Here is a 27,459-nt window from a genome sequence, read left to right on the forward strand (position 1 = left end):
CTGATAAGAAGGCTTAGTTAATCTCCATCTGGAGGTGTAGATACTGTAGTCTATAGACACTTGCTCAATATCTTAGTTCGCAACCTCTCAGTGAAATTCCTGCAGAAATCCCCTACAGGGCCTACATGGATGATTTACTGGCACGAAAGGAAGGCCTATACTGGGCACTAGTACAATAAATATAAGCACCTACTAGATACATAGCCAGTGAAGATGCGGACCACAATCGGGAAGATTGTTGCCAGTGTATTTCTGTATTGCGGAAAGCCGTACGTATTGATTGGTGAGTACCTGAAGCCTGGGATATATGTTTGCTTATCGTGTAAGTCATCAGGCTTGGGGTACTTTCAGACGAGTGTTGATGTGTGAGTGCTGATTAGGTCATTGGAAGCTTGGGCGGCGGCTGGGAGCCAGGTCTCATGCCGGTCTGATTATACTCGAAGTCTAGAGGTAGGTAGTCACATCTATGATTGGATAGATGAACTTGACGTTTTGATGTTTGATGTATGGGGCAGGACTTTTGACAGAACAGGCAATGGATGAGATGGAGATATGGTATCCTGGACGTTGAGAAATCGGTGGACAGGGGAGCAATGTCCAAAAACGGCTTAGCATCGCAGTAAATGACAAAAGCCGCGATGCACGGATAGTAATGAACGCCAATGTCACATAGAATGAAATACTGGGTACAATCATACGTAAATCTATCGTAACTCTTCATAACTTAAGTCAAATGAAACAACCATATCTGCAAAAAAAAAAAAAAGATAACGCCACCTACTTCCAGGCATTCAGCCCGGCCCAAGGATCGGAAGAATTTGCGGAAACGGAAGGTCCAGTTTGCGGTGATGACTGTGAATGAGCCTTGTGGTGCTGGCTGCTTCCGTATGGTCGGCTCTGAGCATACCCGCCTGGTCCCGAGGGGAACGGCCCTGTTGATGGTGGGTAGGTGGGCTGTTGTGGTCGGGGAGGTGGCGGAGGGGGAACATAGCCTTGGGGCATGTATTGACCCGAAGGAACGGGGGGCGTTGGGCTGGTGTAGAATGGGGTAGGAGTTGGGGAGTAGAACGGCTGACTTGGGGGAGGTGACATGGATGAAGCGGGGATCGGGTATGCCATCGGGTTATAGCCCTCGGAAAGCGGTGCAGCAGCACCTTGCTGGAAGGACTGAGAAGGGAGGTACGAGACGCCAGCGCCTGGAGGCACGTACTGGCTGTAAGGCGCCGGGGAATGGGAGACGGGTGTGCCGTGCTGTTGTGGAACGGTCGGAGCGAAATGAGGTGATGCTTTTGGAGGAGCGATATTTGTCGGGTAGGCGGGTGCTTTGACAGGTGGCGGCGGAGATTTGGCTTTGGCTGGGCCGGCAGTTGACGAGCCTGGGGGAACGGAGGGAGGCTTGGGCTCTGTGGACAGACGCTCCATGAGCTGCCTCAACTTTTCTCGCTCGCGCTCTTCGTGGTCGGACGTTCCGGCTGCCTTTTCACGTTCGATCTGCCCCAAAAGTTGGGCACCCTCAGATCTGCGATTGTTGATGAAAGTGTCGACGTTCTTCTTGAGGCTGTCAACAGTTTCAGTCATCTCAGCGTAGAAAGTTTGAGCCTGCTTGATTCCAGAGCCAAGGTTGTTGAAGGAGTCGTATATCTTCTTATATCTGGCCATGACGGAGTTGCGTTGTCGGGTTATCGACTCATATTTGGATTGTTCAGCTCTCACTCGCTTATCCTGTAATAGATCTCCATAAGTTTTCGTGAGCTCCTTCATCAACGCTGTTTGCTTATGATTGGCCTGAACTATTCGCATTTGATGAGGGTGGAATTTCTCCAACTCCGCTTCGAAGAGTTGACTCTCCTGGCCCGTAATCGACTTCTTGTTAAGTATCAAGACGTTCGATATATCATCGTTGCGCACCTAGAACGCCCGTTAGGAGCTTTGAAACAATATCTATATGCACTGGTGGCATTCACCTTTTCCTTTAAGTCCTTCAAGACCTGGGTTCGCTCCCGTTTAACCAGGTTTAGTTTCTTCAAAATGGATTCCACCCTGGCAATCTGCTCTGCCACAGAGGGAACGCCATCATCATAGACATCGTCTAGTAGACTTCCCTCCGTAGCCGAATAAGGGCTCGTCACACCATTTTTAGTTTTGCCTTGCTTTGAGCCTGCCTTGATCATTGCTCGCTGGAAAAGCACATCCGCCTCGTCTGTTTCTCCTGCCGATCGCATCTCATCAAAGTCAGATTCGTATTGCCGAAGAGTTGCAGAGAGCTGAGCGTCACTAGCACTGGCTTCATGCACCGTGTCTCGGTATGTCCGAATATCATTGCGGAGAGTCATGTTCAATCGACTACTGGGCTGCTGGCTCCAATCAGCCCCATATTTTGAGCGCATTTTCTCGCAAACGCTTTCTTCCAAGTCTAACTGCTTGGCGCATTGGTCAAGGGTAGCTAGCACTTCTGACTTGCGATCTTGAAGGGTATCGAAAGCCTTCGCAAAAGAATCATGTCCTGCTAGTTCCTGACACCAACGTTGGAATTCTTCGTCGACCATCACTTCCTGATCCATTCCACCTTTCAAAATGTTCAAACTACCGGGAAGCTTGAAATAGTCTAAGCTTGCTGCCATCTCGCCATCGGCGGTTTCAACCTTCTCTGTCTCTGCCCGGATCAGTTTCGCCTTTTCCTCATCATAAAGACTTGCTGTCTCCGTAACCGACATGGGAACGAGTTTCTGGAAGATATCTGGACCGATAATCCGTTGAATATCTTGGCCCTGATACAACTCGCTAACTGGAATTGCCTTGGCTGCAGGGAGCTTAGATACCGCAGACAGTCCTGCCTCGCTCGGAACAGGCTGATGATAAATAAAATCGTTATCCTTGACGAAGGTAGCAAGCTGTGACTGCACGTTTGCGAGATGGAACTTCACGATATCTACTAGACTGGGCCCAGCCTCCGATGTAAGGTTTGTGTTCGGTGATATTGACGAAGGGAGCGACTTAGCCCAACTCAACGCACTCGTTGAATGCTTCTCTGCTAGCTGGAGCCTAGCAACAGCTACTCCGTGCGAACCTGATTCGCCGTCGGCTAGAGCCTGATAATACGAGGCCACGGAGCCCATATGCGCCGACTTCACTTGCAGAAGCGTAACCCATGATTTGTCGAATATGCCTTTAGCATGTTCCTGTGTCCCTTCAATGGCCTGTGCGTATAGATATGAAGCCTGGCTGGCGAGTTTCGCCAGGAACCCGGCCTTTTTGTGGTCCATGATCTGCTTCTCGAGGAAAACTTCCTGACCTTGAGCAAGCGTGATGTTGATGAGAGTCTTTACAGTTTCGCGGTTGAGATCAGTCGAGGGGGCGTGGAGGAAGTTTTCGTTGATGTAGGTGAACATGCCGGCGGATGCCTGGAAGTTGTGGTAGGCAGTCTTCAAGCCAATATCATCTGCGCGGTTCTGGTTCGCTGCATGACAAGAAAGGACCGCAGATATATTGAAGATAATCGAGGCCTTTTCGAACGCGAGAGAATACTGCGAGGTCGGCTTGTGGGTGAATGCATCATACCTATAGGCAGCATTACATGGTTAGCGGAGGTGAGGTAATGATAATTCGTAGGTCCATTACCAGGTAAATGATATTTTTATATGATTCTCATCCACAGGGAACCTGAGATCCAGAAGCTCTAGTTGCCCATAGTAGCGGTAGAGTAGGTCTCGTCCTGTCGCGCTGTCCTTGCCGGCACCCCTCATATCCTGACGCAACCGGTTGAGTGTAGCACACTCCTGACTGTAGCGCTCAGGGTCTTCGCCATAACTTTGCCGAATATAATCCTTGAGAGGTTGGATCCAGTCGATTTCGTTGGTCTGTTTGAGGGGACATGATATCATAGGCGACTGAACCATCTTGCCGTCGTGGAGCGGGGAGCTCCCATCTACCTAAAAGGAGAGCGGGGAGATGTTGTTTGGAACGAAGAGTAATATGGATTATACGTTGTGGGAGATGAAACTGGAAATGAAATCAAAGATTGAGAAGGGAAAGAAAGCAGGACTGAAAAGGAGAGCGATGACTGTGGGGTTGAGAGGAGAATGTGACTGATGATATCTAGCGACGGAAATTGCAGTGGTTGGAGTTGGGCTGATTCGATCGCGCCGATGCGATGGATGGATTAACAGCCAACGCGGGGACCAATGATCCAGCGCCTAAGCACCCTGCACATTCTTGAATATTGATGACTGATCTATTATTAACTTCTAATTTAAACACCGGCCTGGAGAGTATGTATACCCGGAGAAGTAGAGATGTTGTGGCTCCCAATAATGTACATGCAGAGATAGCCTCTATGGCGCGCAATCCCTGTAATCAAATAATGGATGATACAATTAAAGAATCCCAACATGCAGAATATGCAAAATCACCTAAATCAGAAACCAGATCCCTCCATAATCTCGCCGGCGCTATGATATACACAAAGAATAGAAGGTAAATTCGTTCGAACGACGTCAACCGACCGCTCCGCTCAAGGCGAACCGCACTTCTTGTTTTATTCGCTCTTCTTACTGTCGCCGGAGGAATTGGAATCCTTATTGCTGGAACTATCACTTGAATTCTCCGAGCCGGCAGGTTTCTTGTGGTTCATAAGCTTGTGCCATGCGGATTTGAGGAATCCTTCGCTCTTGGATTCATTTCCGGACGACGCATCAGCTGCCGGGGCCGTACTGAGGCTGTTAGTTATTATTCATCAATAATAGGATTCAACGGGAGTGCAATACATACCCGTCCCTTGGAATGTCCATGATTCGTCTGGCAGTCTTGTCCCCCATTTCATCGGCGAGGACCTCAAGAATAGTACGCTGGTTACTCGTCAGATACTTGGGCATCGCAACCTTGAACTCGACCTTCAGGTCGCCATTGGGACTGAAGCCGCGGGATCGGCCGCCTAATTTCTTCATGCCCATTCCCGAAAGTGTGATCCTGTCACCGGTTCCAGTTCCGGTCGCAACCTTGACCTTGACCTGGCCATCCAATGTAGGAACCAGAACTTCACCACCAAGAAGCGCTGTAGTGAGTGGAATTGATGCCGTATAGAGGATGTCGGATCCGGAGCGACTGAACCGCTCGTCAGGCGACACTCGAATGGACACATAGAGGTCACCACGCTGCGTCCGAGTGCCAGGTGCAGCTGCTGTGCCCGTAGGAGGAGCATCACCCTCACCGGATATCCTCAGACGCATGCCATCTTCTACACCACCGGGAATATCAACCCGAACTGTCTTCCGCTCGCGGACCACTCCATCTCCCTTGCAGGTGCCGCAGTGCGAACCCCGGGGAACAATAAGACCAGCTCCTCCACAAGCATCACATGTAGCAGCTACCTGGAAGCCTCCCTGCATCAAGTGGACTCGGGTTCCAGTACCATTGCATTGACGACATTGGGTCCGTTTTGCACCCTCTTTCAACCCGTCACCTTTGCAAGTACCGCACTCCTTCAATGGAGTGATAACGATGTCTTGCGAAGTACCTTTGGCAGCTTCCATGAACGAGATATTGGTTTGAACTTCGATATCTTCGCCAACTAGAATCTCTTGGAACGGACCCCGTCTACCCCGACCTGAACGACGAGCACCACCCGCGAAAGCGCCGAAAAGATCTTCGATGTTGATATCTGCTGCAAAGCCGCCCGGGAATCCTCCACCAAATCCTCCACCAAACCCGTGGAAGCCTCCGCCGCCAGCGAACGGATTGCCTCCTGCGCCGGCGCTCGGGTCAAAGCCGCCATTCTGATCAAAGGCAGCCGAGCCGAATCGATCGTAGGTCTCACGTTTCTTTTTGTCCGATAGAAGTTCATAAGCCGACTGAGCCTCAGCGAATTTCTCCTTGGCGCCGGGATCCTTGTTGGTATCGGGATGATATTTCTTTGCCATTCCATAATAAGCCTTTTTGATGTCGCCCGCGGAGGCTCCTTTATCCACCCCCAGGACTTTATACGGGTCAGGGATTGCCGCAAGTACTTTCGTAGCGTGAAAATTCTAGATAAGACAGCGGTCAGCCATTTTTCGAGCGATGAGACATTTCGAGTTGGGTTACCTACCCTAGCTTGGATGAAGTCTGAGCGTTTCATGAAGGTGCTGTCCCGCCGACGCCTCGCAGGCGATTCAATGGCAGCAACATGATATTGGCGTGTTGAGGACGAAGCTCGAATTCCCGATGTCTGGTTATGTTTTGAGCATTGTCGTGAAGTGCGCAGTATACACCCGGGAATAGCCGTAGCCTTTGGCATAAGAGCCGAAGAAGGGTTCATTTTGAAAGAAAGAACGACGAGTGAGCTGAGTTAGCGAATGAAGCAAGCCGGAGTATACTCATGCCAAGGGGAGAGTTTAATGCTGCAATTTCTCCAAATTTTTCTGTTGCGAATATTGATGGAGCGGAATCGAAGCTTCTCAGTCATTCGGCTTAACCAGAGTTCCCCGGCCGGAATAATGTTTTCCGATCACCGAGGGAATGATGGAACTGCTTGCTTCGGTAATCAATCGCCTGAGCTCGCCATCGCCTCCTCTTTGTCATTGCCTGGCCGGACAGGGACTATTGTGATATTCTCTTGGCCCTCTCGCAGAGTTTTACCTTCTGTTTTGTTCAATACCTTGTGGCTGTTTACTCACAACTTTTTTGTGTCTCGTCTGTCGTCATAGAAGTTAGGAGCATGCTCCGCGGCCAGACTCTCCGCTGGAGAGCCGCGCTCCAGACACCGCGATCTCTGATTCTTCGGCCTCTTTTTGCTCCAGGCGGGTACAATGTCGGCCCCCGATCAGTCCTAGAGACTTCACGTCGTTTCCGCTCGCTTCCGCCGTCCCTTCGTACCTTTTCTTCCAGCACCGCTCGAAGGAAAGAGAAGCCCCCACCTGGAGACGAGAAGGAGGATTCAAACAAAAAAGAGAACAAGGATAATGATGATGGAACCGAGGATAAAGAAGTCGAACGCGATCCTCGTCGCAAGCAAGCAGATTCGTCTGGGAAGCATGGTTCTTCTGTAGATCCAGGAGCTCCGACATCGGGCTTCGCAAGGCGGAGGGAGAAAGCGGCCGATAGAGACCAACGTAGCGTCACCGAAGACGCAAAGAGAGAAGCTGAAGCGAAAGGCAATTCCTCAGACACACCATCTGCTATTCCCGTGAGTGATAGCTCTTCGGAATCTAAGCCCAGCGGTTCGCATAACGGCGGCGACGATGGCGGAAAGAAAGGAAAGAAGAACGACAAAGCTCTGCAAAAGCCGTCAGTACCTGATGTATATCCTCAAGTCATGGCAATTCCTATCGCCAAACGCCCGTTATTCCCCGGTTTCTACAAGGCCATTACCATCCGTGACCCAAATGTTGCCACAGCGATCCAAGAGATGATGAAACGCGGACAGCCGTATGTAGGCGCTTTTCTGTTCAAGGATGAAAACGCAGACGGCGATGTGATTGAGAGTACTGACGATGTTTACGACACCGGTGTCTTCGCTCAAGTCACTGCTGCATACCCGCTTCGTGGCGAGCAAAGCGGCGTTACGGCCGTCCTTTATCCCCACCGACGTATCAAGATCTCTTCTCTGATTCCGCCGGGTGATTCAACGAAAAGTGGGAACTCGGAGGATAAGACTACAGAGAAGCGTGGTGACGTTGTAGCAAGCTTTGAGGAGAACGCAGCGGAGCTTGTAACGAAGGATCACTACGAGCCTACCTCTTTCTTACGGAAATACCCGGTCAGCCTGGTAAATGTCGAGAACCTAACGGAGGAGCCTTTCGATAAAAAGAGCGCCATTATCCGCGCTGTGACAAGCGAGATTGTCAATGTCTGCAAGGAAATTGCTACTCTCAATCCCTTGTTCCGCGATCAAATATCTGCTTTCTACACTGACCAATTCCCTGGAAACCTTAGCGATGAACCTGCCAAGCTGGCGGATTTCGCGGCCGCCGTCTCTGGTGGAGAACTGCATGAGCTTCAGGAGGTCCTTGAGTCAATGAATATTGAGGAGAGACTGCCCAAAGGATTGGTTGTGCTGAAGAAGGAGCTGATGAACGCCCAGCTTCAAACGAAGATTTCGAAGGATGTGGAAGCCAAGATTCAGAAGCGTCAGCGGGAGTACTGGCTGATGGAACAGATGAAGGGGATCAAGCGAGAACTGGGAATTGAGTCTGACGGCAAGGACAAACTCGTCGAGAAGTTCAAGGAGAAGGCAGAGAAGTTAGCAATGCCTGAAGCTGTGAAGAAGGTGTTTGATGAGGAACTCAACAAGCTCGCTCACCTTGAGCCGGCTGCGTCCGAATTCAATGTCACTCGAAACTATCTGGACTGGTTGACCCAGATCCCTTGGGGCCAGAAGAGTGTAGAGAACTTTGGAATCAGCCATGCGACGGATGTCCTGAACGAAGATCACTACGGTCTGAAGGATGTCAAAGACCGAATTCTCGAGTTCATCGCAGTTGGGAAGCTCCGGGGAACTGTGGAAGGAAAAATACTCTGTCTTGTTGGCCCTCCTGGTGTTGGTAAGACGAGTATCGGAAAATCTATCGCTCGGGCACTAAACCGGCAGTACTACCGATTCTCCGTAGGTGGATTAACTGATGTCGCGGAGATTAAAGGACACCGGAGAACCTATGTTGGTGCTCTTCCTGGGCGTATCATTCAAGCTCTCAAGAAGTGCCAAACCGAGAATCCCCTTATATTGATTGATGAAGTGGACAAGATCGGCCGTGGTCATCAGGGCGACCCGTCGTCCGCACTGCTTGAGCTTCTGGATCCTGAGCAGAACTCGTCGTTTCTGGATCACTACATGGATGTACCTGTCGACCTTTCGAAAGTTCTGTTTGTTTGCACTGCCAATGTCACTGACACGATACCTCGGCCGTTACTAGACCGCATGGAGCTTATTGAGCTATCTGGCTATGTTGCGGACGAGAAAATGGCCATCGCTCAAAAGTATCTTGCGCCCGCTGCCAGAGAACTAACTGGCCTCAAAAATGTGGACGTTACTCTTACCGAGGAAGCCATTGAAGAGCTTATCAAGTCGTACTGTCGGGAAAGCGGTGTGCGAAACTTGAAGAAGCAGATTGAAAAAGTGTACCGGAAGGCGGCCTTCAAGATCGTTTCGGATCTTGGGGAAGACGTATTAGCGGAGGACAAGGCTCTCACAGCCGAGGGGAAGGCGGCGCAAGAGGAGTCGGAGAAGGAGACAGGCCCCATTGAATCAACGAGCGAACAGGAAAAAGCCACAACTGAAAACCCACGGGTGGCACTCAATGTACCCGATAGTGTACACCTCAGTATTGGTAAGGACAGCTTGACTGATTACGTTGGCCCGCCTATCTTCACCACCGACCGCCTGTATGACACCTTTCCGCCAGGTGTCACCATGGGTCTGGCTTGGACCAGCATGGGAGGTGCGGCTCTCTACGTCGAGTCCATCTTGGAAAATGCATTGACACCCGAGTCACAACCTGGTCTTGACATCACCGGCAATCTGCAAAACGTGATGAAGGAGTCAACTCAGATTGCCTACTCGTTTGTGAAGTCGGTGATGGCGAAGCAGTTCCCGGAGAATAGATTCTTTGAAAAGGCAAAGCTGCACATGCATTGCCCTGAGGGTGCTGTCCCTAAGGATGGTAAGTGTTCCAGCCCATGAAGCCATCAAAGTTACAATGAGCTAATCGCTGCAGGTCCATCCGCTGGTATCACTATGGCGACATCCCTTCTTTCGCTTGCATTGAACCACCCGCTTGACCCAACGATCGCGATGACTGGAGAATTGACAGTGACCGGAAAAGTGCTGCGCATTGGAGGACTGCGAGAGAAGACGGTGGCTGCGCGCCGTGCCGGTGCCAAGACGATTATCTTCCCAGCCGATAACATGTCCGACTGGCTGGAGCTACCTGAGGTGAGTGCTTGTTTTCCAAGACAGCCTAACTTGCTTTGTCTAACGGTCTGCGTTCTAGAACATTAAATCAGGAATCGAAGGCCACGCAGTGAGCTGGTACTCTGAAGTGTTTGACATCCTGTTTGCCGATCTCGATAAGCAAGCTGCAAACCGCGTCTGGCAGAAGCAGCTGTCGAAGGAGCCCAAGAAGTCCAACGATAAGGACGACCACTGAACTTGGAATCTTGGTCAGCGACTCGACCGAGTCAACATTTCTTTGGTACCTAGACTTTTGTTGCTGTGAGCCTTGGGATTATTGGTTTCTGTGTTTCTGGTCATGAACGGGCGTTTGTTGCGAATGCATGGTTCGGAGTTGCTTCGATTTCAAACACCTTTTAGACTTGCAGGTTCTCTTGATTCTTTTTTTTGCTAGAGAGCTGAAGAAAGCTGGAGAACTTGACACACTCCACTCTGGAAAATGAGGATTGTATGATGAGGCGGCTGTACGATTGGATCGGTTCAATATCTACAGACATATGCATGTATATATTAAACAAGACTTGCAAATGCATTCTCTCATACAGCACAAACGACTCTACTGAATTCTAGCTGCTGAAGTGCTGGAGGTACTTTCGACAGACGTTGTTGGGCGCAAACTCCACGTCCCAACCACATCGAAGCACACGGACAAGACGATAAGGCTCTCAATCAGGACCAACTACCGCTCTAGGCAAGTACCTCCAAGCCTCATCGAAAACCTTTCGCCATTGATCGGTGATTCATGTCTAGTCTATGTCTAGTTTATATCGTCTGTGGTGCTTTTACCTATCGCAGACCGCAGAGCATGCCAGCAGCATGGGAAGGCGCCGGGTGCAGCATTACGTCCACCAGTAAGTGATGCCGAAGTAAAGCATTCGCTGCGGGCACCCCAACAAAGCAATATCGGGTTCAGTGGGTGCAGATGATTAGCATGGCAGAATTGTCAATGGCGTATAGTCATATCGGATGACTGCAGTTGATTGGGTGCATTGTTTCAATGAGAGCTTCACTTTGAACAATGGACACGAACTGTGGCCGAGTGGACGGGGAAGGGCAGGCTTCGAGAAGGACTTGGTTTCGTTTGGGCTGTGCATTGCAGATGTGGAGTCGCAGAGATAAACGAATCTGTGATGGACTGCTTAGTACGTGTGATTTTTTGGAATGTTATTTGTGTACGGTGTAGATGGCGCAGGTCTTCCAGTTTATGCTGGAGCCGTAATACCGAGGGGAGTACTATATACTACCCTGAGCACTCATACTGCTCGCTAATGAAACGGTCCTAGGTGAGCTGCAACGGTAACCAATGTTAGGTAGACGATAAATCAATTAACTACCGAGTCTAGCTACATGATTGTATAGAACTGGAATAGTCTTATATCACTGCACAGAAAAGAAATCTACAAGTTGTCGAGGCATGATCCGGTTGGACATCAAGCACACTACTGTCAGGCCGCAGTGCGTCCTTTGGAGTGATAGTCTTAGGTTAATCATACTAGGCAAAGCAGGGATCGTTTTCGTTCGAACTAGCTGCCAGAATTTCTGGGCTCAGAAATTTTGGATATCAGAATTTCCAGGCTCATTGTGCGCCCGCTTGTTTGTATACATCCTACTGCATTGTCGTCCCCCGTATCTACATTAGTTACAGTATCTACCACTACCAACTTCGTTTAAAGCTCTGAGCTTCGACTCTTTGTTGATCTTTGATAGTCTGCCTGTAGCTATAGGAACCATTATCTTTCAGTGAGTCATAGATAATAATAAATAATAATCGCGTGGCTATTCCAAGCGCGATCCTGGCTAACGCAGCAACAGCTTCATCCATCCATCCATTTCATGTCTTCCCTTTTCCCCTCCGATTTCTTTTCTTCTCCAACTCCTCGATTATTTTTTATACTTGATCCTTGTGGCTCGCTTTTCTCTCTTATATTGGTTTAATGATCAACTCCTAGAATCATCCCCTACTGCTTCTTTGCTGCTGTTGTGCGACCTGTTACGACGCTGAACACTCACCGACTCGTCGAGGACCTTTCGATGCTCTGCCTGGATCTGTCTGATTTGTCTGCCTTCAGCACGACCTGTTGAAAATTTCCCTCCGGATCTCTTTCGAGCACTGCCCAGTACATACTCGCTTTTCTTTTCTTTTCTTTTCTTTTTTTGTGACTACCTAAAAGTCTGCTCCGAGTTTTCCCTCTGAAACCCTGTCCGCCGGGTATTCCGCCGCGATAATTTCTTATGGCCGTCGCCTTCCCAGCCCCCTCAAGATTTCAAGTCGTCCAACCCCGTCCGGCCTTCTCGAAATCCTGGGTTGTGCTGGATGGCCATCTCCATTGCAGACAGCTCCAATAGCTCGCCCAGGTCGTCTCTGGCCTTCTTGCTGGACCCGGACAAGGTCGAGCCGCCGCGTCCCAAGCAGAGCATGTGGCATCGCCTGGGTCTTCGGCGATGGCTTGGCCGCGATGACCGAGATTTTCATTCTCGGTCCCCTGCGAGTGCGAGCAACGAATCTTCACCCCCCGCGTCCAACGATCGTTTCAAAGGCAACAATACTCCGCCCAAATCACACGACAACCTCACGCGCCGTCTGTCGAGAAAGGTCGGCGTTGGCCTTCCCCGATCCACAACGTTCAAGAGACAAGAATCCGAGCGGCGAGACCGCCTCTCCCCCGTTGAATCAGAGCCTCGACCGCGGGCTGTATCGGCCGACCGTCGTACATTGAGCCTACAGCGGACGAAGTCCCCACAATCTGTCGTGGATCCCAGATTATCCGCTCCCGAGATTAACTGGCCGCGCGACGAGCCGGACCCAGACCCGGACCCCTCAATAACCAAGGACGACGAGCCTCCGGCATCGAATGAGGAGACTACCCAGGATAACGATGGCAGGTCAGAATGGGACCACAACCCCGAGGTGACGGATACTCCCGAGGGGTATCCTGTTGATAGTGTCGACATGGAGTTGGATCGCCGGTGGATTCTCAACCTGAGCATGCACTTTCGAGATCGCTCAGAGAGGGAAAAATTTTTCGTCACCTATGCCGAAGCCGCCAACAGATGGCGCCGCGTTACCATATCCTGCGACTACCGGGACGCCGAACCTGAATCTCTGGAGGAGGACCTGAAGGAATTACGATACCAGCGCGACAAATGCGCCCGCATCTACGAGTCCATACGCGAATCGCTCCCCGAGATCCAGTTCTACGACACCGTCACGAACCTGAAATTAGAAACACGTGACGGCCGTCTGCATGTTCATGTCACTGAAGACGTGAATGAAATCATCCCTTATCCTCCCATCTCGAGTATTGGCCATTTACCGGAAGCCCGACTTGTTCCCGAACGCTGGTTACACTTCGAGGCACATCTGTCGGGATTTGTATATAATGTGAGACTGGGCGACAAGTCATTTATCAAGAAAGAGATTCCGGGTCCGGATACCGTCGATGAATTCTTATACGAGATCAACGCCTTACATGCGCTTCAAGGAATTCCGAATGTGATCCAGGTGGAGGGAATTGTGGTAGATGACCGACAAGAGGTTGTCAAAGGGCTTCTTATTAGTTTCGCCGAAAAGGGAGCCTTGGTGGATATTTTGTACGAATACCGTGGGACGATCTCTTGGGAGCGACGGGAACGTTGGGCCAGGCAGATTGTACAGGGGCTATGCGAAATTCACGAGGCAGGCTATGTACAAGGGGACTTTACCTTGTCGAACATTGTAATCGACGCCAACGATGATGCGAAAATCATCGACATTAACAGACGAGGTTGTCCGGTCGGATGGGAACCACCGGAGATTGCGGCCAAGATTGAGAGCAACCAACGAATATCGATGTACATTGGGGTGAAGACAGATCTTTTCCAGCTAGGGATGACTCTGTGGGCATTGGCTATGGAGGAAGACGAGCCTGAGCGGCAGCGACGGCCATTCGTCTTGGATGGCGACGTCCCCGTCCCGGACTACTACCGGAGATTGGTGTCGATTTGCTTAAGCCCCAGTCCTCGACAGCGGCTGTCGGCCAAAGAACTTCTAACTCTCTTTCCTCCTGAAACAGGAACATTCGACCAGCTGCCCAGAATGCAACCCCATACAAGCATTGGAGTGGGTCTACACAACGGTGCTTTGCCTTTGTACGATTCGCGCGCTGCATTTTTGTACTCACGCGGCAGGCAACTGGGAAATTTCACTCATAGCAATACACACATCCCGGAACAACCGCCGATTAACAGTTCCGAGAGCATTCACTCGCCAGAAACTGATAGAACGGTTTCAGATAGGGAGGAACAAGAGCAGCGGATGGAGCTGTATGACGAGGCAGTGCAATTGAATGGGTTTAGAAAAAGCGAGTCACTAATCTTCGATGAGCGGAGCTCTGTGGTGGATGACATGGTGCAAATGAGGCGCTTAGCCCGTCCGGAAGAGGCACAGCAGTCTCGGAGAAGTCCACCAATAGACTATGCTGAGAACGAGTTTGACGTTGACCCTCGCTACCGAAGCTCATCGACGGACATGACGATGGTTGACCCTACATCCAATGGGGAACCCTTGTCCGATGGAATTGTTGGTGGTGAATCATGGAAAATCTCGTCGGAAAACAGTTCTATCCACTACAATGCCCCGGAGCAGCCAGCTACCACACCAGCGCCTGCCGATACATATCCGGTAGATTCGGTGACCAAAAGCCTGTCTAGTCTGGAGTCACTGCGCCCTGTGCCAACGCTCCTGCTATCTTCACTTCCAATCAATCCGGCAGCCGAAAGTCTGGAGCAGGTAATATGTACGACAGGGGACATTCTGCGACCTTCGAATGTGGCATTAGAAAATACTCAGCAAGCCATTGACCAACCGAGCACTTACCTGAGCGATTCAGTTTTACCAATCAACCCGGCCGCCAGAGCTCTGGAAAGAGTACTCCCGGGGAAGGTTCAATCACAGGCTAATATTCAGTCGACTTTGGAGTACCCCCAAGATGTTGCCGTCATTTCTCGCCTGAGCGATCGTTCCTTACCCTTGAATTTAGTGACCAAACAACCAGAGGCGGAGTCAGTGGACCTTAGCGCGGAAAATGCATCGAACAGCCAAGATGAAGGTGCTTCCGAGTGGCATCAACAAGTCATACAAGCCCAAATTCCCGATTGGAGTGTACCTCGCCTGACTGCCAATCCGGCAACCGAATCGACAGGTGATTTGAAACCTGAAGCCGGTACTTCATTCATCCACGGGATTGATTCAACCCAACCCACTGAGCAGACCTCTGAAGACCAGAACCAAAACTTGAGTAACTCGCAGTTACCTATCAACCCTGCCACGATAACCTCAGGGGACATATCCAGTGACAACATAGATGCCAGCTTAACCCCCATTGCTCAGTCAATTCGATGCACTCAACAAACCATCCGCGACCAGAACCAAAGCTCCTTCCTCCGTAACTATCACCTCCCCATCAACCCAGCCATAACATCGCCAGAGGGAACGATCGGCTACGAGGCGATCATCAAGCCGGGTATTAACGCTGGGTCAACTTCGTACGCTTTACCAGTCATCCAAGACAGTAATCAGAATTCCTTCCTCAACGCTTCACACCTTCCAATCAACCCAGCAGCTAAATGCTCTAATGAAGGGACGTACAACACCAATTCGATGCCTCCAACAACCATTAACGCTCAACCCACTCCAAACTCACGGCATGGCGTCCACGACCGAAGTTTCCACTTAAACGACTCTCATCTACCCATTAACCCAGCATTCGCCGACAAAGCTTTACAGTCTGTATAACCTATCAGACAACACCCCACCCACCAGGTCTTCAAGAAACTTGTTTGATAAGATCCCAAAATACGTTGGGACTTCCGCGCGGTGTCATCCTGCGCTGTATTCTTATTCCTTACCTACTTGCGTTTCAGCACAATGCAGCGAGCGGGCCTTGACGGCGAAACACGGAGTTTCATTGCTTTTTCCTTATTTTCTTTGTTTTGGACCTATACGATTTCTTGTTTTTCATTTTCTACCTTATCGAATTCCGACTGCGGCCGTCTCTCAAATGCATAAAATTCGATTGATACGCTACTCCCGTCTTCCTAAAGCACCAACCCTAGCATGATTCAGGCGAGTTCAATTCATTGAGCATTAGCGGGCAGATTCGAGAAATTCGCGCTTTCTTGGGTCTCAACTGACTGCATTTTCCAGCTCTTCCCGTTTATTCCAGTTTTATATCTTATTCCTTTTCTTTGTCTTTTTTTCCCTCATGACGATACACGAATGAATGGATGGATTATTTGCTTTTTCTTGGCCTTATTTCGCTGTTCTTACTGTCCCCTACTGTGGTAGTGTCCTTATGAGGGTTTTTTATCTCATTTCTTTTGTTTCCCCGTCAGCCTGTTTCCTTCTCCGCCTCTGTCTTCGGGCTCTTGCATGCGCACCTTGTCAGATTTCTGTATATTGGTCGATTTACCTGTTGATTGGACCCGGCATTTAACTAGTTGAGTACTACCCCATCCGTCTACCATTCTTAGCAGGAACTGTATTAATTGAAAAGAATTCTCTCTTGGGTGATCTAGATTTTGCATCTACAGTACATCTGACATAATGGTTACTAAATATATGTTTACCTATTGTATAGTTCATGCAGAGTCTCGAACTAGAAGCAGCGTTGTAACTAGCCAAGTATTGTTAATCCCTCAATAAACACTCCTCAAAACTCTTCTGCCATGGCCCGGCATCGCCCAACCCCCGTCCAATCAGTACAATCTTGCACTGACTCCTGCGATCAGAGTCCTCCGCTGCTGAGCTGGATTTTGTTGGAGTGGCCTCGTCGCGAATCTCGAAAACTTCGCGTACAGCCTGAATAATTCTGCTCGAGCCATCAGAGAGAGCGAGAATCCCCTTTAGACGGTGGATGTCAAAGCTGGGATTCTGAGCTTCGGAGCCAGATGGGAGCGGGAGCGTTGAGTCCCAGAGCACAGAGCGCAGCCAGACATCTACGAGAGGGATTTTGGAGTGGTGCAGGGGCGGATGGGTTAGGAGTATTGTTGAGATAGACTTATTGTATATATTAGTCTTTTGTGTGTATCATGTTACTGGATGGACGTACCGGATCAATATGACTGTGGCCCTTCTGGCTGAAATCCAGACTATCGAGATGATCGTACGCATGTAGATCCAGGACTACACCCTCGATCTGAGGCGTGCGGCTATGATCTGTGACATGGATCTTGGCGGCGCTGTTTATGGCTGTTACTCTGTCCCGGACATGCTCTAGCTCTTCCGCTGTGACAAGGTCCGTCTTATTAAGGATGATCACGTCCGCGTGGGAGATCTGCATATGTGCCATGGACAGGACTGGTCCAGAGTGAGCGTGATCGTGGTCGTGATCAGAACCGTCTTTGCTGTTCTCCACGGCCACTGTTTCCTCCGGCGTAGGTTCGTCAAGCAGGTGGAGGATGTTCTTAGCGTCGACGAGAGTGACAATTCCGTCGAGGTAGATGGAGCTGCCGAGGTTGTCGTCTACCCAGAAGATCGGAGCAATATTTCCGGGGTCTGCCAGACCTGTGGTTTCGAGCAGAATGTAGTCGAATGTACCGCGGCGTTCCATGAGAGACTCGATGGCCATTACCCCGGAGTCTCTGCAACCTGATGTAAACACCACTGCGTATTCGTCTAGGGACAAATATGGAAACTTACTTCACTGAACAGCAGATGCAGCCGTTTCCGACTTCGAGCCATTCGGTTACCTCTTGTCCGTCTTGGTTGACTGTCATGGGTTTTTCGATGTCCGTTGCTGCCAATATGAGTTTGAGTTTGCCAGTCGGCTTAAGCGCTTGGATACTTACAGTCACCGAATTCTAATTTCATGTTAGCAGGAAGCCTGTATAGACAGCTGTTGCATATGGCATATACCGTTCATTATCACAGCGATCTTCTTGCCATGCTTCTCACTGAGGATGTAGTTGAGCAGCGTCGTTTTACCGGCGCCCAGATAGCCTGACAGAGCACGGTGTCAGTCATTGCATAATGTGGCACCTGCCAAAATATGAATGGATCTACAGTATGCTCTTCGTACCCGTCACCAGTGTAATAGGCACGCGTTGCTGCGGGGGCAGTTCCGCAGACGATGACTGAAGCTCAGACTTTGGGAGCTGGGAAACATCCACTAAATCAGGGGGAGCATCATCGTCTTCCATTTTGAGGCAATGAGATGGCCACTACAATATTGAAAAGTGTGCTACTGTGTCTGCAGCAGCAAAGTACACAAAAGCCGGGCAGTTCTTGACCTCACCTAGATCTGGGCAAACCAATGACGTTACCAAGAGGGGAAGGAGATAGGGCTAGGGCTGTGAGGGTCATGGGTCGTTCACCGCCCGGCAGTTTCCGAGTTTATCTTTACTCACCTAGGGAGCTAGCTCCATTCAGTTGGAGAAGGCTGGTTCCGTCCGGTCTGTCTGCTGCTTCACTCTGCCGTGCTCTCCCCCCCTTGCTCTTTGTCCTTCCGTCACTCGCTTTAATATATTTCTCCCAAATTCACCTTCCTGACTATGACTACTGCGGCAGTATCCCCGTCGAGCTCTCCACGACTGCCCAGTCCTCCTCCGTTCACAGAGGTGCAGATTGGACCCAAGTCACCCTCTGTGGGAGAGTCATTCGGCGCAGAGGCGGATTTACAACTTTTGGGTGTTTCGTCAGGCACAGATGATGGACCTACAAGGAGGATCAGACCGGGCTCGAAAAGCAGCGAGATGGCCGCTGGTCCTCCGCTAATCCCCCTTTCGCAGGTCAGTAAAGAAGTCGGTACCCAATCGCCTGGGGAACCCCTAGCCTACTGACATGGATGTGCTTCTGTACAGCTTGACTCTCCTTTCCAACTCCAAGAGCATCTGAAGGCGCTCTACAACCATTACACGCGTCCCGAGGACTCTGACACAGTAGTTCCAATTCAACGAGAGGTTGCCCGCCAGCTTGCGGAGCCGCCGGAAGGTGTTGAGCGATCACTATGGCTGTACGAACTCTGCCGCTTCTTAACCATGAAAGTTAACAATCTCATCATCGCATTCTTTGCGGAAAACCCTCCCTGCTCCGCACAGACTTGCCCCGAGATGCGAGCGTCCGAATGGCAGTACCTTTGCGCCGTTCATGATCCACCCAAGGCCTGCTGCGCCATTGACTACTGCTGTCACACTCTCGATTGGGCCACCAATATTCTTACGTCACCAAAACACTTTCCAAGCAGGCTCACCCTGGGATCGGAGTCTGGAGGCGGACCGCAGGCAGGCCTGAGGCACCTCACCAATATCTTCCGGAGGCTATATCGCATCTTCGCGCACGCTTGGTTTCAGCACCGAGAAGTATTCTGGCAGGTAGAGGGTCATGATGGACTTTATATGTTTTTCAAAACTGTTTGCGACGTTTACCACCTTATTCCGGAGGACAACTATACTGTGCCTCCTGAAGCGGAGGGGGATGACGCGCATCAACCACAGCATGTGCAGGAACAGGGTGACGGGCGTCGATTGACAATCTTGCGCAAGGACAATGAATCATTACTACCTCCTCTAGATCAGGTTGAGCCTGCGTCGATAAGCACTGGTGCCACCACTCGACGACACAAGTCTAGCCCTTCCATCGGGTCGCGCGTTACAACAATCAGCGAGAGCGTCGAGGACAACGAAGAGCAACCACAGCAACCACAGCAACCGCCATTGGAGGTAGCGTTACCTCAACAGCAGTTGCCTTCTGAACCTTCTAGCGGATCGCCGGGTGAACCTGTCGACTCTCCTACTCAGAGTGCCGAATCTCAGATCACCGTTGCCGAGGTTGAGCCGGAAGACGAGGCCTCGGAGGCAGCTGAGGCGTCTTCAGCAGCACAAGAACTGGACGAGAATCCGCATTCGGACATCGCTAAAGAAGAATCACCTGCTGTAGCTCCGGAAGACGCGAAGCCAGGGGCCACTTCCGAATCTGACCCGGCAGTCACAAAGTCGGAGTCAGAGCCAGAAACTGACTCGGATACGAATTCCGAATCAAGACAGAAGGAAGAGGAGCCTGCCAAAAAAGACTGATTGCTGACATGTGGAAACCAAATTATCCTTTAATGTGACGAACGGCGCTCAAACTACGATTGCAACATGCGCTTTCCATTAGGTGGTTGATGTTTTTGGTCGTCCCAGGATTTATATTCATGTAATATACTTTTCTACAGAATTAATGATGATACCCATATCTGTTGTACAATCAACCAACAAGTGGAGGGCTGGTAATCTTATGGGATAGTTCCTCCGCCTTTTCCACCGTTCTCCGCATCACCTCCTCCAACCCACCAACACCTAAACTTTTCTCCGCATTAGAAAGTTCACGCCTGCAACTTAATCTCTCATATCTGTTCACGAATATACATTAGATAGATGTTCACCGATCCTTCCTCAGAACCATCCATGCCTCTCCCGAAAGGCCTCCCGATTCATTTCGGCCCCTTCCTCGTCACCCCACAGGTCCGTTTCACCCTACCCCAACTCTCCTCTGTACGACCGTCTAACTTTTAGTTTTTGTCAACAGGTCTTCCACACGACGCCTCTAAGCTTTGCCCTTGTAAATCTGAAGCCTATTCTTCCCGGCCATGTCCTAGTCTCCCCGCGCCGAGTCGTCCCCCGTGTCTCCGACCTAACACCCCCCGAGGCAGCCGATTTATTTTTAACGGTGCGGCATGTCGGCCGAATGATTGAGCGCGTTTACGGGGCGTCTAGTCTGAATATTGCGATTCAGGATGGCGCTGAGGCGGGGCAGAGCGTGCCGCATGTGCATGCGCATATTATTCCGAGGAAGAAGAGGGATCTGAATAGTACCGATGAGATTTATGATAAGTTAGATGGGGAGGAAGGGGATTTGGCGCGGGGACTCAAGGGAAGGCAAGGGGATGATAGGGAGAGGTTGCGGGTTGATGATGAAGAGAGGGTTGCGAGGGGCCCAGAGGAGATGGAGGCGGAAGCGATCATGTTGGCGCGAGAGATGGAGAAGGAGCCTCTTGATTGAGTGGATTTGATGTATGGTCATTAGTGGTAACTTCTAGGGCGACGGAATTTATGGCTTTACGAACCAATCGCTCTTTTTGGGTTAAGGGAAGTGCGCTGCAATCGTGCTCGAGAAGCGGAAGTTATTCTAGATTTTGGCTGTTCTAGGTGCGTGGAGGATATAGCTTTCCTTTTGCTGTGTTCCATATCTAATTGTGCTGGTAGGTATCTATTCAACGTCGACAGTACAACGCCCCTAACAAAGGAATTGAAAAAGAAAAATAAGATGCAGTATCGTCAGACATTTCACCGTCACCGTTTCACTCATGCATGTATGAGAATCATGCAAGGGTCATGGTCCAGTTGGTACTCTTGAAGGTTCCTATTTATGTCGTGGCTTCAGATGTTGATTCCTGCTGCTGCCGTGACTTCCATAGCGCCTTTCGCTCCTCGAGTACTGTCGCAGCCCATTCCTTGATTTCAGGAAGTTGGATTCGCTTCGCAACACCCAGGAACTCATTCAGGTCAATCTCATAACTCCGCTCATATTCGATCATCTGCAGCAAAAGCTCCATCTTATCAACGTCATGCACGAACTGCGCTTCTAGCGTCTCATTCGCTTCGTATTCGTTGAAAACAGCCAAGATATCGTCGCCGGCAGAGACTCCACTCGGCACATTGCGCAACAGAGAGTTGGCGATATATTCCATGACAGCAGCTTCCCGACGGGCCTTTTCGTCTTTCTTAATCGGGTCATTAGGAGTGATATCACCAACGAGCGACTCGGCCATATCATGAACAAGAGCCATCTTCATACAGCGGGGAAGGTCTAGGCGAGCGGCGAGAGAAGGGGGGGCGAGCATGGTCATCATCGACATGCGATACATGTGATCGGAGATGGACTCGCCGTCGTTAATGTTGAACCGGCGCCACCCCTCGCGTTTAGTCGTCTTTAATCGCTCGAGGAGATGAAAGAATGGGATTGGAGAGGTGGAGTTCTCTTCGGGAGGGTTAGGGAGTGTGGATAGGACTGTTTCTCATCAGCACTGGCAAGGAAACTGCTTGTAAATTAGACCGTAACGGACCGGACTGGGGGGTCCAGAGGGACTGTTCGAAGGGGTGTTGGGAGCCCATTTTAAAAGGCTGACTTGGATAATGTCAAGTGGACGGAGGGGAAGGCTTAGGCAGCAGAAGTGAATGTTCAAAAAAAGCAGAAATAAGTGATAAAAGAGAGGACTGGAGGCAAGAAGTGAGAGAGAATGGTGTGGAGAAGAAAAGCAAAACGAGTTGACTGCGGAACCAAACAATGAACCATGGCCGCCGCTTCCTCTCCACTGTAAACAATCCCTTTGACAACCTCTATCAACTTCACGTTCCTTATCTGATAGGTAGGCAATCACTCATCCTCTCTGACATCACTGACAAACAAACAGAAATGCAAGCGTCCAAAAATCCCCGACCAAAACCCTCCAATTGGCCTCCTCAATCTTTCCACACCGTCCTGATCCGCAATCTCCAATTATTGGAGCTCGACCAACTTGAAGACTGGCCCGGCATTACACCACGCACTCTCTTGCCCACGTCCCAGAACCAGCGCCAGCGCGTCAAAGCTATTGAATGGATCTTGTTTCGATTGGTCGCGCTTTGGGATCCAGAGACAGCTCGCGATGTAGGTACAGTCTTCCGCTCATACCGCTGCTCCTGAAGAACCCGAGGAGCTGATGGATTGATGCCCACCACATTAGAAACTCCGTCCTTTCTTCCCGCCACTGGAGCCTCTGCAATCTGTGAACCTAAGGGCTGCCCTCTACCGCATTCTGTCTGATCTAAAAAAGAATGGAGATCTGGGCCGCGAGACCATCCTCCGCAAGTCCATGCTGGACGACTGCAAGGGCGAGAAATTCGACGAGCTCCTAGCTGTCTTCTCTACTAACGTGCTACGGAGGAAAATCTCAACCCGCAATCCGGCAATCGACTTATCACTGACCTCCGGCCTGACACGGCAAGAATACACGCGCCTTCTACCGCTGATTCTTGCTCATCGGGCATCGCTGAGTACACTCAGCGAGCGCCGAGAGCGTGTTCGTGATACCCATGAGAAGTTCTCGCAGTTGTTGGACAGAAAGAAGGAGGAACTCGACACCCGGTCCGCAATTGACACCCATGCCATCCGAGTACGGGACACTGAAATAGAGGCTCTTGCCCACGAGACGAGAGCTAATTGGCAAGGAAGCGTGGAATGGGTTAACGTTCTACTCTACGGGGGTCTTAGTAGCAGCCGAGACGCCTTCTTAGAGCTCCCATTTGATAGTGCCTGGTCCCAAGCCATGGCATCTACAGTTGATAAACTCCGCACCACCGCAACCCGCTCTGATCTGATACTGGATCTCGAGACCCGAGTCTCGCGACAGCGAGCACGTCTACAACATTGGTGTCGGTACTCAGATTCACTCAAGCGTTCAGGACTGGCATCACCAGCAAAGCCTGCAGCCACAAACAAGGGCCCTCAATTGATCTTCCGGGACCACCAGAACCTCACCATTGCCAGCATCTCCAAGGCAGTACGGCAACCTGTTAACCGAGGGCCTCCTGACGTCGACGATCAAAACATCCTGCACTCCCTCTCGACAGCAATGGAGCGTATAAATGGCGTTTCGAGACAGCGACAGAGCTCGCCGAGCCCCATTTCCGGGCTTGAGCCAGAGCCCGAACCGAAGACATCAAGGTCATATCCACCCATCGAAAGACCTGAAGTTATCGAACCACCTACCGGATCCAACGCTTCCGACTACATTGACGAAGAGTCGCTCAAAAAGAGACACAGGGAAATATTCACGCTCACAGAACGCACCCGCAGATCCATGTCCTTTTTTGAAGGGATCCCCGAGAGCCCTCCACAAGCGGAACCAAACCCCGTCAAAGATTCCACAAATTCAAGTCCAGAAGAAGAACCACCCAGAGAATCCTACACCCTAGTTGAACGCACCCGGAAATCCATGTCCCTGCTTCCTCCACCCCGTGACCCTCCGCGTCCACCACGACAATCTCGCAAATCCCGCGCCTCCTTCCCCGTAAATCAATTCGAGACGCCTCCAAAGCCTTCTTACGATATCCCGAGCCGCGCATCGACCCCAAGGGATGAGTTATTCGAGGAACAGGCTGATTACGCGAGTGTATTCAAGTCTAGGCCGCGTATTGCGTTAAGTCCTGTTGCGTCGCCAGCAGTGCATATTAATCCGATTGAGGACTTTGATCTTAGCGCGGATGGGAATTTCGGGCAAGGCCATACCAAAGACGATTTGAATCACGCTGCACTAGGGTCGCCTTTGCGTTCCCGGGGGCGATGGTGATATTGATTGTCTGTTTTTAGAGCGTAATGAAACCATTTAATACACGAACCACAAGCCTCTAGATATTTAGTAAGTCCTACCCCGTAACAAAACGCCAGGCAAATATCCATATCTCCTCCAAGAAACCTGAACTCCGAACTAAGATTTGATGAAAAATTGCGTCCTCCCCTAAGTCTTCCTAGAATTCCGCGTGCGTCTGCGCTTCTGTGGTGGAGGGGATATATCCTCCGTATACTCTTCCGGTGATGATTCCTCTTCAAGAACAGGAGACCCATCTCTGTACAATATCCTCGGGATTCGTCGCACAGGGGGTTTTCTCATTTGCGCTAGCTGACCCTCGTCATTGCTATCATTGTTTCCATCGAGAAGAAATCCACCGCCTCGGCCGACGTCTCCGGAAAGCGACTCATTTTCGGAAGAGATATTCTGGACCCGTCGCACAGGCGGCTGTCTCACTTCGATGATCAGATCACCATCATCAGCATGATCGTCTCCGAGGAGGAATCCGCCGCCGCGATCAGCTTCTTCTTCTTCTTCCTCTTCATCTACAAGGCCTGCTGGGTGTTGTTCTTCTGCTGGTGTCTGAGTGTGGCCTCGTGCGTGTGTCGATGCCTTCCGGCTAGCGAAGGGATTATGCGCATCGGGTAGATGGCCCTCCTCATCCTCTGCGTATTCCTCCTGCACACGCTGCGCAATTCGGAGCCCGAACAAGAACTTACGCCAGGTCGCGAGAATCTTCGCTTCAGCTTTTCGCGCTTCCTTGCGTCGTTTTTCCTCGTTATCAGCGCGCCATGCATCCACAACGAGATCCTTATTCTCGGCCGCGACAACAACGCCCTCGATAACAGGGACGGCCATCTGGCTGCCGAATTCAAACCCCGTCACAGCCTCGGCGTAGTCGATGCCTAGTTTCTTGCAAATACGCGCGGTACCGGAGAAGGGGATGTGTACTGCACCCTTAGGGACCATTCGCGGGACGAAGCAGTCGATGTTGCCGTACTCATTTTTTGGTATAATGCCATCTACGATGGGAGGAGGTATGATTTCCTGCGTTTGTTCAAAGGAGTAAAGACCCTGAAGGGGTTTCTGGCCTGTGCGGCGGGCTTCTTCGTCGACTTCGCGCTTACGGAGGAGGGTGACGGCGCGGATGGGGACGTGTTTGAGGGGCTTCGCTGAGGGTAGTGGCTCGCGGCCTTCTTTGTGCCAGCTTTCGGCGGTTTGACATTTGACTACATCAGAGCGGCGATAGACATTTTCAGCTTTGGGGCTTTCTGTTGGCGTAGATGCACCGTTGCCATTGGCATTTTTCTTCTTGCCCCCTGGGGTAAAGGTGCGGACAGGCAGAGCGCCTGGCCTGAGAGCTTCCTCACGGCGGAGAAAGCGCTCCAGAACGAACTCGGAGGATGTACGTAAGCTCTGTAGAGTGTCAACTGTTTCATTAGTTGGCTTGCTTTTTGTCGGCCGGTTGGGAACCAGATCTTTAGCATCTTCAATGTCGTCCACGGCAGTGCGGTCCTTATATGGACGTTCATAATTGCGTAGAAGGACCCGAAACCAATCTAACAGATCGTCGTCAGGCCCTTTCTTCCCCAGTCGGAAACCCTTGGTCTTTCCAGGCCAGGTCCGCCTCCGCAGATACCGAGTTGTGACATCCTTTGCGGTCTTGTCGGCTGAGAATGCAATGACGTAACAAATTACCTGCTTAGCCTTCTCAGCTTTAGCGCCGCGCGGTTCAAAAGCTGCTTGGAGCTCTTGGGTAGCTGCCACGGCATTGGAGAGCACCAGAGGATCGACGGAGATGACTTGATGCGTGATTGGAGATACTACCTCGGTCCAGTAGATTGGAAAAGGAAGGTCCTGGTCGTACCGTGGCGCAGCCTTACGGCCACGAGAGGAAGGCTGAGCGTCCTCTTCTTCATCACTATCAGGAAAACCATCCCCATCTGATTCTAGATTTGTATGCTTCGGCTTTGTTTTTGACTTTGGAGAGGTATGGGCCTCTGCCTTAGTCCATCCGAAGCCTAGCGGTTGCAAACTAGCAACCAGACGAGCTTCGATTGCAATTGCACGAAGTAGCGCAGTGAAAAGCTGCGCGCCGAGATCGCGAGAGCCCTCCATGCGCTCGGCAGCTTGTCGGAACTCTTCGACGCTGGGGATCTTCTCCCCGTACAGCTCAGGATCATGCTTGTCTTTATGAAAAGAGGCAATCTGCGTCTGCAGCTGGGACATGGGCCGGTAGCCATGTTTCCGCAAACCTGGCGCGGTGATTTTGAATTTGTTCTTCCAGTACGCAGCGAGGATACGCATCAGGTAGATTATGGGATCGCCATTGCTCAGGTCAGGTTGACCGGATTCCTGCCGGGACGAATCCTCCCCCCAATCGCGTTGCTGCGACTTGACCTGGTGTTTGCTCTGCTTCCCTTTCTTCTCCTGCGATGGCGGATTTTTCGGAGCTTCGGGCGGCTCCAGACCAGATGCTCGGCGCCATTTCTGTATCTCAGCCTGGATTGCAGGGGGTAGCCTCTGCCGCAGAATATCATGGCATTTTGGGTCGTTGATCCAGTCGTTACGTATGGCATTATGGGCGAGTAGGCACTGCACGTGCAGGCGATGTATTAATATTCGAATCTGGCGTTCAATCTTCGTCGGCGCTTTCTGACCTTGAAGGATATCTTCTAGGTGCACCTCATTGCGGTCTAATGTCAACTCTAAGTTCTCATGGGGAGAGACGAAGCTGGTGGCGGGAGCGGCGGTATGAATGGCATCTTCCCAGTCGACCTCCTCAGAGTCTGTAACATCGGAATCTGAAACAACCTTCTTATCTTCATTACTGGAATCATTGTCAAGGTCGGTCGGAACGGGTGTTAAAGAAGAGTCGGAGGCCGGTGTTAGAGAGGTGCTGGCGGAGGGCGTGGTCACCGCAGTGGTAGCATGGCGATTGGAAGTGGTATTGTGCTCAGAGGACTGGCGTTTGGACCGAATAAAAGGGGGCATCCAGAAGGCAGGAAAAATAAAGGTAATTAATCGGAAAAGGATAGAAGAACATGCATTTGAAGGTGTCAAATGTGATGAGGAACCGAGGTCTGGAAATGATGAAATCGAGGGACGATCCGGAGGTATTTAATGATGACAGCTGCCCCTCATTCTTCAAGTCTTCATCTACAAAACCCGACCTCCCTTTACTCCGCACGA

The 27,459-nt window shown here is 50.9% G+C and overlaps 10 protein-coding genes across 10 annotated transcripts, besides 1 other annotated feature; 5 read left to right on the forward strand and 5 right to left on the reverse strand.

The window, feature by feature from the left end:
• Positions 1-27,459: part of a sequence feature (contig 1.105 755..277183(-1)) that runs on past both edges of the window.
• Positions 778-3,896, reverse strand: bro1 (putative signal transduction protein BroA; the record flags this gene model as incomplete). The annotated part of the gene is made up of 3 exons (XM_658706.2): positions 778-1,908; positions 1,965-3,558; positions 3,619-3,896. 3 exons carry the CDS (start codon positions 3,894-3,896, stop codon positions 778-780), a joined length of 3,003 nt encoding a protein of 1,000 aa, XP_663798.2.
• On the reverse strand, positions 4,535-6,386 carry ANIA_10778 (putative mitochondrial DnaJ chaperone (Mdj1); the record flags this gene model as incomplete). The annotated part of the gene is made up of 3 exons (XM_050611719.1): positions 6,083-6,386; positions 4,768-6,020; positions 4,535-4,715 (listed from the first exon to the last, which is right to left on the reverse strand). The coding sequence occupies exons 1-3, from the start codon at positions 6,290-6,292 to the stop codon at positions 4,535-4,537; spliced, it is 1,644 nt and encodes a 547-aa protein (XP_050466980.1). The 5' UTR covers positions 6,293-6,386.
• On the forward strand, positions 6,564-10,469 carry ANIA_06193 (ATP-dependent Lon protease pim1). The gene is made up of 3 exons (XM_658705.2): positions 6,564-9,632; positions 9,687-9,904; positions 9,963-10,469. The coding sequence occupies exons 1-3, from the start codon at positions 6,692-6,694 to the stop codon at positions 10,116-10,118; spliced, it is 3,315 nt and encodes a 1,104-aa protein (XP_663797.1). The 5' UTR covers positions 6,564-6,691; the 3' UTR covers positions 10,119-10,469.
• Positions 12,237-15,695, forward strand: ANIA_06192 (protein ffkG; the record flags this gene model as incomplete). Its single annotated transcript, XM_658704.1, has 1 exon — positions 12,237-15,695. One exon carries the CDS (start codon positions 12,237-12,239, stop codon positions 15,693-15,695), a length of 3,459 nt encoding a protein of 1,152 aa, XP_663796.1.
• On the reverse strand, positions 16,487-18,100 carry ANIA_06191 (GTP-binding protein; the record flags this gene model as incomplete). The annotated part of the gene is made up of 7 exons (XM_050611729.1): positions 16,487-16,512; positions 16,679-16,958; positions 17,011-17,542; positions 17,601-17,697; positions 17,750-17,761; positions 17,817-17,900; positions 17,980-18,100. 7 exons carry the CDS (start codon positions 18,098-18,100, stop codon positions 16,487-16,489), a joined length of 1,152 nt encoding a protein of 383 aa, XP_050466981.1.
• On the forward strand, positions 18,452-19,972 carry ANIA_06190 (Mob1 family protein; the record flags this gene model as incomplete). The annotated part of the gene is made up of 2 exons (XM_658702.1): positions 18,452-18,688; positions 18,761-19,972. The coding sequence occupies 2 exons, from the start codon at positions 18,452-18,454 to the stop codon at positions 19,970-19,972; spliced, it is 1,449 nt and encodes a 482-aa protein (XP_663794.1).
• ANIA_06189 (bis(5'-adenosyl)-triphosphatase) lies at positions 20,345-20,939 on the forward strand (the record flags this gene model as incomplete). The annotated part of the gene is made up of 2 exons (XM_658701.1): positions 20,345-20,401; positions 20,466-20,939. 2 exons carry the CDS (start codon positions 20,345-20,347, stop codon positions 20,937-20,939), a joined length of 531 nt encoding a protein of 176 aa, XP_663793.1.
• On the reverse strand, positions 21,304-22,154 carry ANIA_06188 (HD domain-containing protein; the record flags this gene model as incomplete). The annotated part of the gene is made up of 2 exons (XM_658700.2): positions 22,003-22,154; positions 21,304-21,947 (listed from the first exon to the last, which is right to left on the reverse strand). The coding sequence occupies exons 1-2, from the start codon at positions 22,049-22,051 to the stop codon at positions 21,304-21,306; spliced, it is 693 nt and encodes a 230-aa protein (XP_663792.2). The 5' UTR covers positions 22,052-22,154.
• On the forward strand, positions 22,224-24,267 carry ANIA_06187 (uncharacterized protein; the record flags this gene model as incomplete). The annotated part of the gene is made up of 3 exons (XM_658699.1): positions 22,224-22,305; positions 22,351-22,586; positions 22,663-24,267. The coding sequence occupies 3 exons, from the start codon at positions 22,224-22,226 to the stop codon at positions 24,265-24,267; spliced, it is 1,923 nt and encodes a 640-aa protein (XP_663791.1).
• ANIA_06186 (Rad4 family protein) lies at positions 24,436-27,326 on the reverse strand (the record flags this gene model as incomplete). Its single annotated transcript, XM_658698.2, has 1 exon — positions 24,436-27,326. Exon 1 carries the CDS (start codon positions 27,259-27,261, stop codon positions 24,436-24,438), a length of 2,826 nt encoding a protein of 941 aa, XP_663790.1. The 5' UTR covers positions 27,262-27,326.

The sequence above is a fragment of the Aspergillus nidulans genome, chromosome I (assembly GCF_000011425.1).
Source record: "Aspergillus nidulans FGSC A4 chromosome I".
Classification (NCBI taxonomy): Eukaryota; Fungi; Ascomycota; class Eurotiomycetes; order Eurotiales; family Aspergillaceae; genus Aspergillus; species Aspergillus nidulans.

Bases quoted from the DNA above. Each gene is read 5' to 3' on its own strand.
- ANIA_06193 (XM_658705.2), top strand. From the start codon at position 6,692: ATGCTCCGCGGCCAGACTCTCCGCTGGAGAGCCGCGCTCCAGACACCG. The intron at 9,633-9,686 runs GTAAGTGTTCCA...TAATCGCTGCAG, and splicing joins GGGTGCTGTCCCTAAGGATG to GTCCATCCGCTGGTATCACT. The intron at 9,905-9,962 runs GTGAGTGCTTGT...TCTGCGTTCTAG, and splicing joins ACTGGCTGGAGCTACCTGAG to AACATTAAATCAGGAATCGA.